The sequence below is a fragment of the Lepidochelys kempii genome, chromosome 17 (assembly GCF_965140265.1).
Source record: "Lepidochelys kempii isolate rLepKem1 chromosome 17, rLepKem1.hap2, whole genome shotgun sequence".
NCBI classification, from domain to species: domain Eukaryota; kingdom Metazoa; phylum Chordata; order Testudines; family Cheloniidae; genus Lepidochelys; species Lepidochelys kempii.
Window position 1 is genome coordinate 16,872,924 of NC_133272.1, and position 16,515 is coordinate 16,889,438.

The window sequence follows — 16,515 nt, forward strand, 5'->3', positions numbered from 1 at the left end:
ACCCCGTTATCAACTGCCTTGTGAGCCAGAAAGTGCTTCTAGCTATTCACAAAGCGAGGTACTCCCAGCACTTCACTCTGCTCTTAGATTTCTCATATGTGATAATGTTGGGACATGGGGCTTTTTTAAATTAGAACAGGGTTTTTCCTCCCTACCCTGAGCCTGGCTTGCAGGTAGACACACGTTTGGCCCTGTTAAGGCTCTGGACCTCTCTGCATTGAGGAGATTTGAACTGGTGTAACAATAGCAGTGTTATTACACCGGCACGAGCCCCTAATGCAGACGTGCTGCGCGGGAGCCGGCACTGGGGCAGCGGCATCCTGAACCCTCTCGAGGTTGGCTGCATTCGGGCAACGTAGCTACATCAATGTAGCTGCCCCACTGCAAGTTTCCTTAATGCAGATGGGGCCTCTCTCAGAGCGAATAACGTCACCTCCTTCTTAACAAGCAGCAAAGGCTGCTTCTTAACGCAAAGGCCGCTTTCAGGCAAAGAGCGGCCCAGGCACTGCCAGTATTCCCCACGCGAACATAATACACAGACACTCACAGTTTTGTGCAAGGATTACGAGAAAAAGACTAACCCCAAAACCGTGTGTCATGTGGAAGCGTCTTCTGAGTTACTGTAGTTGCCAACAGTGATCTGAATCGGTTTCCTTACTGAAAAACACGTAGCTTTTTTTTTTATCAGCTGTAATTAGGAACCAGGAAAGACCATCTTTCACGTAACAACTCAGGACGTAATATATGTATTATCTCCCCTCCGCCCCACGCACACAGACACAATGTTTTTAATTTTCTCAATTGTTCCTTTTGACCCTTTCACATACCGAGTAGTGTGAAGGTGGCCCAATTGTGTAACCACGAGCTAAATGTTAACCACTGAGATCTACAATGTGGCTCACAATCATCCTCTGTTTTAATGTGGAGAGGTGGCCCTGGGAGAGTACAGTTCCCAGAATGCAATGCTCCACCTTAATCCAAATGGACAGGATTCTAGTGCCCCCTGGACACACCCACGCAATAAAAGATCAAAAGGAGGCTGCAGTCTAAAATCAGATACTAGCTCCAGGGTGTTGCAGCCCATGGTTGAGAACCCCTGGAAGCAGAAATTTATAAAGGATTCAAAACCAGCATAACTAATTCCCAGTGCCTCTTGCGGCATCATGTGCTCTCCTGCATCCTTTACCTGGAAGGGCTTGGTGAAACACTCCAAACCTAACTGTGGTATGAGATAACATGCTCCCCTCCCTCCCCCATTCCTGGTTGCCTGGCTACTCACTGTTGTTCAGCTTTGGTGCGGTCATTTAGAAAGAAGAGGGCCGTGGCCAGGAAAAACATCCCTCCGAGGACGACGACAAACGGGCAGAGCATGAGTGCGTAGCCCAGGCTGAGGAACTCCCAGAGCGGGGACTCCTTTGTGCTTTGTCGTATCAGGTCTGAGATCTACGAGAGAGGGGCAAAAAAACCCAACAACAACATTACTCACAACTCCAGGCACGGCATGATGCAGAAAGTGATTTATCATCGTTATAGGCAAGGGAACATATTTCCTTAAACAACAACTACCTACTGAACATGTGGGCTTGGAAGTTCTGTTTGTTAAGTATCTTGTGTCCTCTGTGTGCTTTAAGACACCTCCTCTGTACACACCATTATTCTCTGTTCTGGAGTCCTCAGGACATTTGCAGAGAGAGGTGTGTTAAGAGCTCTCTTTTCCTTATCTCTCTTGGCCTGCCTCCTTATTATTCCCACGATCCTTCCCCACCCCGCTTTGGCATCTGAATGAGTGAACAGCTAACCTATGTGTAACCAAGGCTGTTAGTGAGTCTGCAATGCAACATGGGAAAGTATGACCCTGCAGTGATTCCTGGTTATACCTACCCATTATCTGTCCTCCAGCAGCAGATACATCGAATTCCATGCAACTTAACTCTATATGTGTGTGTCAGGGGGTGGGGCTTTCAGACAATGTCAAAGCTATGGTCCTCTCAGCTTTTCATGGACATTGTGCACTCTTCTGAGAATAGGGACCCCTGTCCTCTCCCGTTCGTTATTTTGTGTGCCCATTATTTGTCTTGCAGTAGTGCTTAGGGAGACACGGAAAAAGGACGCACTGTGCTAGGTGCTGCACAAACGTTGAACAAAGAGCCTTGCCCCAAACAGCTTCTAGGCTAAGCAGCTGGCTTATTCTACCCAAGTGGTGGCATGACTTCAGTGTAGGAGAGAGAGAGAGCCTGGAGCACTGGCCCTGGTGCAAGATCTCAGGCCTGAATGAGAGGCCGCAAACCAAAGTCAGGCCATGTATTAAAGCAGATAAGCCGCCGGTACATGAACTTGGCAAAGTTGTTGCTAGTTGACTAGGTACTAGATAGGTACGTAAATGTATTCCAGCTACTACAGATACATCCCAATCTAGTACAAGGTAGGTTGGTTTGACAAAATAATGAATAGGGATGTTTTGTCCGAGATATCGGGAACAAGGGAAGGTAAACAGCTGTCATGAAACATGTAAAGTAGTATGTAAGACATTTATCCCAGTTGTTTGTCCCAGTCTATAAATGTTGGGGTATCTCGCCTTAACCCTTTGTGTGGCCTAGGGGACAGCAGACATTTCTGCTGCTGACTGAAACATTCCTTGCCACTGGGCACTCATTTGTTAGTGTACCTGTAACCACGGAGCCAGGGCACGAGGACTATGCCTTGAGGGCAATAAACCTGGCTGGGCACCTTTGTCACCAAACCATGCCTAGGGTCTTTTTTTCTGAGTAACATAGATGTCTGCTGAATTAGCAGGCTGCCTTATCAGCTGTTAGTAGTGAGAACACTGGAGCTCCAAGGACAGAAGCACTGAGCAGCGTTACTGAGGCAACGACATTCTAGCCTTCAACACTTAACATTCAGCAATGAAACGGCATAATTATATGACAATGTGCATGCATCTGGGGTGACAGAAATACACCGTAGAGTGGCATTATTTATTCCAATCTTCTGGTAAGTTTAGTTGCTAAAATGTAGTTTTAGGTAAATTATTTCTATAGGCAAAACATCAATCATCTCTTAGCATTAGCTGGACAATGATCTAGTAAACAAATCAGCTTCCAATATGACAAGAGCTGTAACAATGATAATCCGCTGGAAACGGGTATTCAAATCTCAGTGCCCATTCAATCTGTGGCTTGCTTTTTTTTTTTGTTGATAACTGCATTAGTGCCAAATGCAGCAAGGTTTCTGTACTGCAGACTCCTGCTGAAGCCTGCACTGAGACCCACCAGACTCTTTCCAAACTATCTGAACGTATACAAATCTTTAAAAAAACCAACATTTCACTTCTAGGAATGGACAAAGGCTGTGCAAGGAGAATTCCCTCCTCCCTCTTCTCCCAAAAAACTAGCTTCACCTCATGAAGCAAGTTCCTCTGTGACAAGAGCAGCTGACTTAAAGCACAAACCAACAGCAATAAGTGACATTTAAGTTTGAAATTTAAAGACATCGACTAATTCGAGTGGGAGAAAATCCTGTACCAGAGGGAATCCCCAGCTCGCAGCCCTGAAGCTGAAAGTACCGAGGCAGCAGGTAAGAGCCATTATAAGAGGCACCTCTGCAGCTGAGAGAATTGAAAACAAAAGGTCACAGAAATATGGGACATATTGGGACTTCATTGAAACTGTAGCACAAAGCACTCTAAAGGTCTTGTGGTTAGACACCCTCTATATGAATGGAGCAGCAGCACGGGTCTCAATGTCTTACTATTCCTACCAGCATTCAGATTGGGGTCTACTATGGAGAAGCACATGTCAAGAAATATACAGAGGGGCATGTGGCCAGATGCTGACAATGAAACCTGTCTCAGCTTAGAACAGCAAGAGGAACATCTTTAAGGAGGGAGCTAAGTAGACGGGGAATGTTTCAGTAACTATAGTATCCAAGCCATCCCAGAAGTGGAAAGGGATTTCTCCCTAGGAGTGGAAATCTTCCCCCTGGCCACAGGTGAAAAAACTGCACTCACAAAGAGGATTTAAATTCAAAATCTAAGGATATGTCTACAGTACAGCGGCACAAATGCAGCGGTCCAGCTGTGCCACTGTAGCACCATCGTGCAGATGCTTGCTACACTGACAGGAGGAGTTCATCAATTGATGCAGTTAATCCACCTCTCCAAGAGGCAGTAGCTAGGTTAATAGAAGAATTATTCCATCGACCTAGCGATGTCTAGTGGGGGTTTGGTCAACCAAACTACATCGTACAAGGTGCAAAATTTTTCACAGCTCTGAGCAATGTCACTAGGTCAGCCTAAGTTTTAAATGTAGCCCATGCCTAAGCCTCTTTAGCCAAACTCCTGTCCCCCATTCCTTGCCCTAGAAAGGAGAAGATTTAAGTGTCTGGGATGTAGCAGAGGGAGGTTTTGCTGTCCTCTACAGGAAAGCTTTGTTTCAGCTGATCAATGCTTAATTTGCAGATAGGAAATCAGAAGAGTTGTCATATGGGAGGTTATTGTAAAGACTGGTTTTAGACTGAAAAGCAAATACAGTGGCTGTGCAGCATTTTTAAAAACATAACTACAAGAAAAGAATGTGAAGAGCATAAATGCGCAGGAAATTAGCAGACCACACAGTGCAGCCTGTCTGCAGACATGCCAAACGTGTGGAAAAAAACGCATAAATTGGGCTTGTTTTTTACTTAATTGGTTTGTGAGTTGCTTATTGGCTAGTTTTGGCTTGTAGCTTGTTGCTTCTTTTTTTTTTGTTCGGCTCCCGGCAAGCAGGGGCAAGGGCGGGAGAGAGTCAGGGGTGCACAGCGGGCCCACCACAGTTCCAGGTTGCACGACAGGGGTATCTAGTTATATAGGGTGTTGGGGTTCTTAGGAATTGGCTTGTTTTGGCCTTGTTTTGAAATGGGACTAGCTTGATTTCTGGTTTATTGTGAAAGTCAGGGTGCATATTTACCACATGGAAGTTGGCAATTGTGCCTGTGTGTAGCCAGGAGACAGGGACCTCAATTTGTAGCTATTATTCCCTGGCATGCCCAACTGTCATCAAAGCAGCATCTCAATGTGTAATAGCAACAATTCTTGCTTTGCACTTCAGAAGCACCTTTCACCTAAAAATCTCAAAGCCCTTTTCCACGGTGGCTGGTATTATCCTCCACAGGGTCAGGTGGCTTGTCCAAGTCACATGACAAATCAGCAGCGCCGAGAGGATTAGAACCTGGACTTCACCTCCCATGTGCATTTGCTAACCACAAGACATTGCCAGATGACATGACATTCCAGGCTACATGGAGCTTGTTACACTGAAATAGTCTTTAACACAAATACCAAGGGGGCCTCCCCACACCTGTTCCTCTCTTACTGACCCACCACCACGTCAACACCTGCCTTTCACCACTCTTGGTGCGAGAACTAAGCCAACCCCATGCATTCTGCGGCTATGCATTGTTCAATCCAGTACCATTTGGATACCAGGGAGTAGCTGAACTGCCTGCAGAACTTCTGCAGAAAAAAAGCAGAATTCCTGCACAAGTGGCATGATGCTGGGAATAAAGGGTTTGAGCCTCAGTGGGGCTGAACACCCACAGCTCCCTAGCAGCCAGTGGTCGATGCAGAGTATTCATTCTATCTCTGGAGCAAGCAATGCCAAATCCGTGAAACCAGTCAAATGACGACTAATGTGAAGGATCTAACTCCTTACAGGCTGTTACAGCTCAGACCGTTTGATTTTATGGGCAGAAAAAAAGGGGGCAACCCAAACGGGACCAGTGGGCAAGCAGTGTCCCCAAAGCTTACGTAGACAGCAAGGCCCCTGAGTGCAGCTGGGCCAGAGAATTCCTGAACTTGATATTATTGCACCAAAAAGTTGACCGTGTATAAAACAGATCCCAGCACGAATCCTGTTAGATGGATCCATTGGGGCCAGCCCTGCTTTAATCCTTATACCCTCGTTCATCTGTCTGCACAGACTCAGGGGGAAGGCTCCTAGCAGTAGAAAGCCCATTGTGGGGTAGGTGGCAACTTCCCCTCTGCCATGGGGGCAGGTAGGGGGACCCAGCACAGCCCAAAATGTGGGCAGGGCTGGCTGGAAAAGAAGCACACTCAAGAGATCCCCTGGCGCAAGTGTAGTCACCATCCCAGAGTGGAATCCCTGAAAGAGGGCAAGATGGGGCAACATCCCCCCACGGAAACACAGGGTCTCCGGCGTGTGCAGAGAGCTCTAATGTACACCTCTCTGGACCACCAGGGGAGAATCTATCCCTGTGGCCAAGGGAGAGTTACATCTCAAGCCACAATACAGTGATTCCCCCAAGCAGACAGGTATCAAATAAACACCACGGTTTTGCAAGGGCAAAGTGAACTTTACTGCACATTTTATGTTATAATTGTCTCTACCCAGTGCTTTCCCGTCACCTCTTTTACCAGCTGCGGAGTGGCCCTTCGGAATACATGATGGGATGGCAAGACCAAAGAAAATCAGAAAAATTCCTTCTGATCTGATCTTTAAGAACAAAGCACCCCATTACCGATCAGTACAAGCTAATGGCAAATACATCAGCCCTCAATAAGAAATGGCATACAGGAAGTAGCATCCGATCCATCATTATAAGCAGAAATCACTAGAAACTCAATTCCACTCTGCTAGCAAGAAAACCCACAACATGCACTGTCCTTCCGACACTCCCTGGAAGGTATCCTCGTGCAGTGGAGGTTTCAAAGCTTCTGCAGACTGTGGGGCACATCCTAACAGAGAAATTGTCTGGCAAACGTCTCCCCTCCACTCATAAGCTTACGACCTCTCTCTTGTCGTGACAGCAATGGCTCACACAGAGAAGTCGTATTGGGAAGGCACGCCACGCATTTTTAGCTGTTTGAGCATGGTAAGTGTTCAGTCCTTTTTGGATTCAAGTTCATCTCACGCTGTACTTCCGCTCTTCATTTCACCTTCTCCCCTCCCATCAGTTCCGGTGCTTTCAGATGGAAACAAGGATGCCAGCCAGCACCAGGTGAGCAGCCAGCTCTCTGCAGATCACTAGCAAGTGCTCTGGAGAGCACAATTTGGAAACTACTGCATTACTCCTCTCAGGTCTGGGCTACTCCTAAAATGTAGGTCAACCTAGCAACATCACTCACGAGTGTTGAAAATTCACACCCTGGAGAAACATAGTTAAGCTGACCTAAGTCTCTTGTTTGTTAATGGCTGTCTTCACTGCAAAATAAAGGTGTGTTTGTACATCAAGACAGCAATCCTGGGGGAGACAAAGCACTGTAGTTTTTACTTTCATGTAGCTAGTAAAGGCAAACCTCAGGTGTAAAGTGTTAATTCTGAGATAAGAACTGGCTGTGCTTTGGCTCTACTAGGATTTTACATCAAGGGTGGGTCTAGTTGAGAAGTGATTCTGGAATAATTCCTGATTAACCCCATATGTGGGAATGTTCCTATTCTGGAATAAAGCTGTTTTATTCCCAATTAGTTTTATGCAGTGGATTAAGCTAAATTTGAAAGAGGGCACTTTTAGGGCTTTTCTACACTGGGAAGTTAATTCAGATTAAGATAGGGTATGAATTTAAAGATTAATATGGGGGGGTGAATGTAATTCCAGAATAATCCTCTTTCACAGTGGATTAAATTTATTTGGAATTAGACACTTTTGTTCCGGAATAAGAACGTCCACAGAGGGAGTTAATCAGAAACAGCTATTCTGGAATAACAAGCACTTATCCAAGAATCAGGGCATTCACACATGGAGTTAATCTGCTTTAAATTCATAGATTCATAGATATTAAGGTCAGAAGGGGCCATTATGATCATCTTGTCTCACCTCCTGCACAATTCAGGCCACAGAATCTCACCCACCCACTCCTGTAACAAACCTCTCACCTATGTCTGGAGCTACTGAAGTTCTCAAATCATGGTTTAAAGACTTCTAGGTGCAGAGAATCCTCCAGCAAGTGACCTGTGCCCTATGCTACAGAGGAAGGTGAGAAAACCCCAGGCCTCTTCCAATCTGTCCTGGAGGAAAATTCCTTCCCGACCCCAAATATGGCCATCAGCTGAACCCTGAGCACATGGGCAAGATTCACCAGCCAGATACCCAGGAAAGAATTCTCTGTAGTAACTCAGATCCCACCCCATCTAACATCCCATCACAGGCCATTGGGCCTATTTACCATGAATAGTTAAAAGATCAGTTAATTGTCAAAATCATGTTATCCCATCATACCATCTCCTCAAACTTACCGAGTTTAATCTTGAAGCCAGATCGGTCTTTTGCCCCCACTGCTTCCCTTGGAAGGCTGTTCTAGAACTTCACTCCTCCCGATGGCCAGTTTATATCCATTTGTTCTTGTGTCCACATTGGTACTGAGCTTAAATAATTCCTCTCCCTCCCTGGTATTTATCCGTCTGATATATTTATAGAGAGCAAACATATCTCCCCTCAGCCTTCTTTTGGTTAGGCTAAACAAGCCAAGCTCCTTGAGTCTCCTTTCCCAGGAAAGTCTCCTTACCCAGGAAAGAATTTTCTGTAGTATCTGGCTGATGAATCTTGCCGCATATGCTCAGGGTTTAGCTGATCGCCATATTTGGGGTTGGGAAGGAATTTTCCTCCAGGGCAGATTGGAAGAGGCCCTGGAGGTTTTTCGCCTTCCTCTGTAGCATGGGGCACGGGTCACTTGCTGGAGGATTCTCTGTTCCTTGAAGTCTTTAAACTACGATTTGAGGACTTCAATAGCACAGATATAGGTGTGAGGTTTTTTGCAGGAGTGGTGGGTGAAATTCTGTGGCCTGCGTTGTGCAGGAGGTCAGATTAGATGATCATAATGGTCCCTTCTGACCTAAATATCTATGAATCTAAGACAGGTTTTCCATTCCTCAGATCATCTTAGTAGCCCCTCTCTGTACCTGTTCCAGTTTGAATTCATCCTTCTTAAACATGGGAGACCAGAACTGCACACAGTATTCCAGATGAGGTCTCACCAGTGCCTTGTATAACGGTACTAACACCTCCTTATCTCTACTGGAAATACCTCGCCTGATGCATCCCAAGACCGCATTAGCTTTTTTCACGGCCATATCACATTGACGGCTCATAGTCATCCTGTGGTCAATCAATACTCCAAGGTCCTTCTCCTCCTCCGTTACTTCTAATTGATGCGTCCCCAGCTTATAACTAAAATTCTTGTTATTAATCCCTAAATGCATAACCTTACACTTCTCACTATTAAATTTCATCCTATTACTATTACTCCAGTTTACAAGGTCATCCAGATCCTCCTGTATGATATCCCGGTCCTTCTCTAAATTGGCAATACCTCCCAGCTTTGTATCACCCGCAAACTTTATTAGCACACTCCCACTTTTTGTGCCAAGGTCAGTAATAAAAAGATTAAATAAGATTGGTCCCAAAACCAATCCCTGAGGAACTCCACTGGTAACCTCCCTCCAGCCTGACAGTTTACCTTTCAGTATGACCCGCTGTAGTCTCCCCTTTAACCAATTCCTTATCCACCTTTCAATTTTCATATTGATCCCCATCTTTTCCAATTTAACTAATAATTCCCCATGTGGCACCGTATCAAACGCCTTACTGAAATCTAGGTAAATTAGATCCACTGCGTTTCCTTTGCCTAAAAAATCTGTTACTTTCTCAAAGAAGGAGATCAGGTTGGTTTGGCACGATCTACCTTTTGTAAAACCATGTTGTATTTTGTCCCATTTACCATTGACCTCAATGTCCTTAACTACTTTCTCCTTCAAAATTTTTTCCAAGACGCATCAATGCATACCCTACCCTGTTCCAGATTAATTTTCATGTATAGATAAGCCCCAAAATAGCTTTCTAGACCCAGTTTATACACAGTTCTGCCACAAAATGACCTTCCACCTGTATTTAAGAATATTCACGTGCATGGCTATGAACCCAGACAGCTCTTCAAAAATTAATCTGCAATGAGGCCACTTCAAACCAGGCCAAAAAGCCTGAGAAACCTAGAGCTCCAATTATAATTTTCATTAAAGAAGTATCCCAAATGCTGCATTTACTCTGATTCTCCCTAGCTACGTTGCCGATCTAGTGCTGCTCTATATTTGTGCAACTCAGCACGAGCCATAATTAACACTGTTCTGTTAACTACTTGTTAAAAGAAAGTCATTAGCATTCTTGCTATTTAAGTAGCTCATTAGATCCATGTTATCAGCCCACTCAAATAATGGAGTTGGGACAGGGTTGGGAGGTGAGAAGTGACAGGTTTATGGCTAAAATTTTTCCAGGAACTATTCAGAGCCACACTAAGCTCTTTTAGAATAACAAAACATCTCAGATTTGCCTACAGTTGATTACAAGGTCACCTACATTCTAGTCACTGCAACCCTCTGTTTTGGGGTAAGATGGGTGGGTCAAAAGGGCAATGAGCCTTCTGCAGACATTGCCGTCATCTGCCAGCCACATAAATGAAGCTCCTGTCTTGAAAATGAATACCCCCCTGGGACCCAGAGTCTCAGGCCTGTGGGTTCCACAGGGAGGAGGCTGTGCAGAGCACAGGGACTCAAATGAAGCCAGCAGTAGAAGTACCCATTCACGCTACTGGGAGCTGTTCCAACAGCCTACATGAGGGGGCAGAGTGGGTTTGTGAGGTCCTGAAGTCCAATGCCCACTCTGACAATGCACAGTGGAGATGTCACACGCTGTCTGCAGGATGGGTTGGTTTGAAGTCACTTTAACAACAACAGGAATAATAAAAATGGCTCTTGAGGCTCTCCAGATTAAAAGAGGAATCTTTTCAGGGGATGCCTTATCACCAATACTGTTCATGGCAACAATGCTGCTGCTGACATGGACACTCTGCAGTTTAACTTCTGGCTCTCGTATCAGCAAAGACCACCACCAGTTACCCATTTGTTATACACAGATGGGGGACACATAGGACAGTCTGGTGAAGATCTAAAGCTTGGCTAAACATGCAGTGGCGTCTCAAAAGAGGGGTAAATTGGTACAATCAGATTGCATGTAAGTTAACGAAGGTACTATCCAAGATATCTCGCAGCATGCCCCCTACAAATACCTTGGAATCAGGGAACTGTTGGAGTTACAACATAAGGAAGTCAAAGAAGAAGTGAGGAAAGAATATTAAAGACAAATAAGAATTACACTAAGGACAAAACTTGAAGAATCTTGTCCAAGTCATTAATATGTGGGTCATACCAGTCGTATAGCATACTGCTGGACTGAACATGTGGAAGCAAGAGGAGAAGATAAAAACTGACATCCAAACAAGAACACTCCTGGCAATGCACAGAGTAATGACGATCACTCAAGAAGTAGAGGAAAAGGACCTGTAGAGGAAGTAATTGACAATGAAGAATGCACGATCAAAATATCTGAGGACTCAAAGTAGAAGATTTGGTGGCAATAACAAGTGTTGGCTGAGTGTGCATCCCAGCCCAAGAAAGCACAAATGAAAGGAGAATGTAAATCACCAAAGAAAGACTTGAAAGATTTACACAGAAACCAACACATGGACAGCGGTGGAGAGAGACTGAACCCATTAACGATCAAAGATTAACAAAGAGCCTCATTATGAGTGCACAAGAGCAGTCCTTAAGGCTTAATTACATGCAAAACAAAATTGACCGACAGATCTGCTCCCTGAGTTGCAGAATGTGTTCTGAAAAGGAGGAGATGGTGGAGCACGTGCTGAATGCAGGCAGGGGCCTGGCTGGCTGAGAATGAAGAAAATAAGGGCTAGTCCTCACTAGAACTGCTACATCAGTGCAGCTGCAGCGTGTCTGGTAAGATGCTCAATGCTGACAGGAGAGAACTCTCCTGTCCGCAGAACAAAACCACCTCTGTGAGTGGGGCAGCTATGTTGGTGGGACAGCTTATTGTTGTCCACATCAGCACTTAGGTCACTGCTCTCATATAGCGTGTTTATGGTAGATCTCAAAGCATTTTACAAACGTTGCCATATCATTATCCACATTTTATAGATAGGAAACAGAGGCACAGAGAGAGCAAGTGACTAGCCAAAGATGATCCAACAGGCTAGGGGCAGAGTCAGGAATAGAAACCAGGTTTCCTGAGTCCCAGTCCAGTGCTCCATCCACTAGAACCCGCAGGGATGATCTGGAAGTGACAGGTCAGTGTGACAGACAGCGAAGGATCACCACCAGCTCAGCGCGGGAGACGAGTCTGGCTGATGGAAAGTGCTGTTGGAGGGATCCGAGTGCCTGGTCAAGCGGGATCCCTGGCACTCCCAACACCTACTCCTCAAGCCTCAAAGCTGCCAGATAACCAACGGATACAGTCGAGTTTCAAACCCTCATGCGGGTGTGGGCCTCCGCTGAGGAGGATTTCTATAAAGCTACGAGGTAAACAGAGGAGGTGGCAGTGCGGACAGCTTGTGTCAGTGCATGAAACTTCTCTTGCAGATGAAAGGCAAGAACCTGACACAAACCCCTGGTCGCCATCATGGCCAGGCCTGGAAACAGAAGGGAGGACGAAGGAGGAAAGCACTGGTTGTGCTCAGAGAGGAAGTGACTGACAGCACTAAGAGCGTGAGAAGAGTGCTAAAACACAGCCTTGAAACTGACACCAAGAGAGCTGTCTGTCCACACTGGCTTTTCCTGAATCGAAGGAATATGTCAGTATACCAAGGAACCCTGCCTTTCATGTATGGAAAAACTGTAAATCCACACCAGTGAAAACAGGCATATACACACCCACCCACCCCCAGAAACACTTATTCATCCTAATACTATATCTGTAGAAGACAGACATGGCTGGTTAGAACGAAGAAAAAAGGCAGCTTGGCACATGAGGAGTTAACTATGTACCAAATACTGCCCTGCATTAACACCCAGGCAACTTTACTAGGTGTGCAACAATGCAGCCTAGCACAGGATCAGGTTTTGGGAGGCTTGTGTTTTATGCCAGACAATACCACTGGGGGATTTTGGACAAGCCAGTTAACTGCTCTGTACCTCACTTTGTCATCCCGTCTGCAGAATGGGGATCACACCTTTGCAAAGTGCTTCAGAGCACTTTGGCTGCAAAGTGCTATATAAGAGGGAAACCTCGTTGGCCTCCCTGAGGCTGACCAGAGCACAGGGTGTCCCTATGTTGTTCAACAGGAGTGATGTCAACTCTGCAAGATACTGAAAGCTCTTTAAAAAGACAATTACAGCCATCGAGGAATAGAAACCATCTCACCCAAAGTAAAAGTGTAATGGTGCCTTCCCCTGCTTACAATTCATCCGTCAGCACCAATTTACAAGTAATTGGTCCCTGTGCTAGGCAAGTAATAAAACCATTTATACAAATTACAGCCACTTCCCTAAATGAACACATTTACACACCATCTTCATAACACAGTCACGGGGCCTTTTACCACAATAAAGCTGAATGAAAGTTATCAATATTTTAAAAGCCGTGAAAAGCAGCCACACACAGACTTCTTGCCATTTCATTTTAAATACTGAAACGCACTGGGAAAGTTGGATGATAATACGAAACCACATAAACAAGGAACATAATTACCAAATGCCCCAGCTCCTGTGGTCTCAAGGTTTGGAACTGGAATAGATTAAATGAACAGCCAATTCTGACCCCAGCAAACAACTTGGGGCACATGACAACAAAGGATCACTCGAGCATGGTAGGCCATAGCCGCTAAGTGTCTTGTATGTACCATAAGAGGGCTTTAAAACCAATAGGACATTTTACTAACAGCTGAACCACGATGGAAACAATATGTTGACACAACCTGCAAGGCCGTGAGGGCTTGAGTTCTTCATAGAGAGCCATTCTAGAACACCCACTCCCAGAGATAGCATCCAGCCTTATAATAAACATAGCGGCTTTTACACTTCAGATCAAAAGCCTTCTTGATGAGCAAGGGAGTCTCAGCTGGTTGATATTCTGTAAATGGCTAAAAGAAATGAAGTGGCAGAGTTTAGCGATTAAAACACATGTTGCGGGACGGGGGAAGTTATCCATACTCAGAGCTTGCTTGTCACTTCATTCTTTTCTTGCCTTGCTTTCCCTCTCCCTAGGAGGATTTACACTATGCTGTAGGTGTGCCACATGATCACTCTGGTCCAGCAGCAAATTGGTCTAAGGTCCTTAGGCAGAGGCTCACAAGGGAGCTAAAGGGACATAAGTACCCAAATCCTATCGGCAGTCAATAGGAATTAGATGTTTAATTCCCTTAGGCTCCGTCGAAAATCCCAGTCTTAATCCAACCCCCTCTCACCTGTTTTATCACACACTTAGGACCTGATCCTGCAGCCCTTATTCCAGTGGGCAGTTTCACTGACTCACATGGCTGAGATCTCCCTGCAGTATAAATGGCTGGCCTGTCTCCAGGAAGTCGACTGTTCACATTTTGGCTCTAAATAATATTTGCTCTTTCCCATTTTGAAAAATGACCAATTGACCTTTCAGCCATCATGCTGCAGGGACCATGAGTCAGCTAAGCCAGGCCAGAGAGAGCTGCTGAACACAGGGCTCTGACACACCTCCCCCCAAAGGCTGAAAGGTTTCTCTCCTGAACCCCATTACAATTGGATTTGCTTTTGGGACTGTCTTCCTCCAAAATGAGAAGTGCTTTATCGCCAACACATTAGACACAAACTAATCAAAATCATTATTTAAAAAAAAATCTTCAACTAAGATAGGACCAGAGAAAGTCTAGGGCTGCTGTTACCTCACACACCTTAATCATGCAGTTTGCAGGCATCCCTAGGTAATGGAGAGCTCACTCAGTCTGTGGAGACTGTAGGGTCAGGCATGTTATTTTTATGAAATCCAAGTCCCGTCTAGTCAGTGGTAGTGATCAATGGCTCCATGTCTAGTTGGCAGCCGGTGTCAAGTGGAGTGCCCCAGGGGTACAGTTTTGTTCAATATCTTCATAAATCTTCATATCTTCCGTCCTGCACTTAGGACGGAAGAACCCAATGCACAGCTACAGACTAGGGACCGAATGGCTAGGCAGCAGTTCTGCGGAAAAGGACCTAGGGGTGACAGTGGACGAGAAGCTGGATATGAGTCAGCAGTGTGCCCTTGTTGCCAAGAAGGCCAATGGCATTTTGGGATGTAGAAGTAGGGGCATAGCGAGCAGATCGAGGGATGTGATCGTTCCAACCTATTCGACATTGGTGAGGCCTCATCTGGAGTACTGTGTCCAGTTTTGGGCCCCACACTTCAAGAAGGATGTGGATAAATTGGAGAGAGTCCAGCGAAGGGCAACAAAAATGATTAGGGGTCTGGAACACATGACTTATGAGGAGAGGCTGCGGGAACTGGGATTGTTTAGTCTGCAGAAGAGAAGAGTGAGGGGGGATTTGATAGCTGCTTTCAACTACCTGAGAGGTGGTTCCAGAGAGGATGGTTCTAGACTATTCTCAGTGGTAGAAGAGGACAGGACAAGGAGTAATGGTCTCAAGTTGCAGTGGGGGAGGTTTAGGTTGGATATTAGGAAAAACTTTTTCACTAGGAGGGTGGTGAAACGCTGGAATGCATTACCTAGGGAGGTGGTAGAATCTCCTTCCTTAGAAGTCTTTAAGGTCAGGCTTGACAAAGCCCTGGCTGAGATGATTTAATTGGGGATTGGTCCTGCTTTGAGCAGGGGGTTGGACTAGATGACCTCCTGAGGTCCCTTCCAACCCTGATATTCTATAATTCTATGATTCTATGAGTGGCAAAAAGCAGCTCTGGGCAATTTTCATGGCTAATTGCATTCATTTTAGGGTCTTGGTCACCTCTCTAGGACATCCCTTATATATAACACAATAAGCAAGGGAGGAAATGTTTCTTCCAGGACGTTTGCAAGGCGTAGTTGTGCATGTGTGTGATATCAAACACAAATCCAAGCCTACAGAGCAGACCTTGCCTCTTATATTGCCTTCCTCCCCCACACCCACCACTTACGCCAGCCTCAAAGCCTGGTTTATTTTGTTCTCCCACCCAAATAGCCATGCCTTTCCCCATGCTGCCCACCCTGCCCAGCCTCTCCCCATCCCTGGTTTGTTAAGCGACTGCCCTTTCCACATCCAAGTCCCTTCTAGAACTCAATAGGGTGCCCACCAGATTTGAATGAATTAAGAGTGAGTACAATTACACAGATTTATGCTGTAAGTTCTTCCCTTCCCGCAGTTCCCCCGCACATTCTGTCTTCTCGGTGCCTGTCTTTTAGCACGTAAGGCCCACGTGGCAGCAGCTTTCTGTGTCGTACAGGCAAACTGGTGGTACAGAACAGTCTAAATGTGTATCATGTTTCAGCTGCTGCCCCCTTCTGGTCATGCAAGATGCACCTCATTGGATCTGAGACTGATGAAACAGAAATTACTTTTAACCATAGAAACCACACAGCTAAGTAACACGGGACGTGCCAGTGGACATCCAAAATACTCCAATCAAAGCCATGGCGCTCAGCTGGAAGGACTAGCCTGAGAGTGATGTCTATGACATGATGGGTCAAATTCAGATCCCAGTCATATCACTGTAAATCTGGAGTAACTGCAGTCACAA

The 16,515-nt window shown here is 45.6% G+C and overlaps 1 protein-coding gene across 3 annotated transcripts in view; it reads right to left on the bottom strand.

Annotated features, from left to right (window-relative positions):
- The window catches only part of SPNS2 (SPNS lysolipid transporter 2, sphingosine-1-phosphate), a 182,544-nt gene that overhangs the window by 23,206 nt on the left and 142,823 nt on the right, over positions 1-16,515 (bottom strand). Inside the window, exon 11 of one of the 3 annotated variants that reach the window (XM_073315320.1) lies at positions 1,280-1,443. In XM_073315320.1, coding sequence (XP_073171421.1) covers positions 1,280-1,443 — 164 coding nt within the window. Of the gene's footprint in view, positions 1-1,275; positions 1,444-16,131; positions 16,315-16,515 lie in introns of those variants that run through there. The other 2 variants (XM_073315321.1, XM_073315322.1) reach the window with 2 other exon arrangements.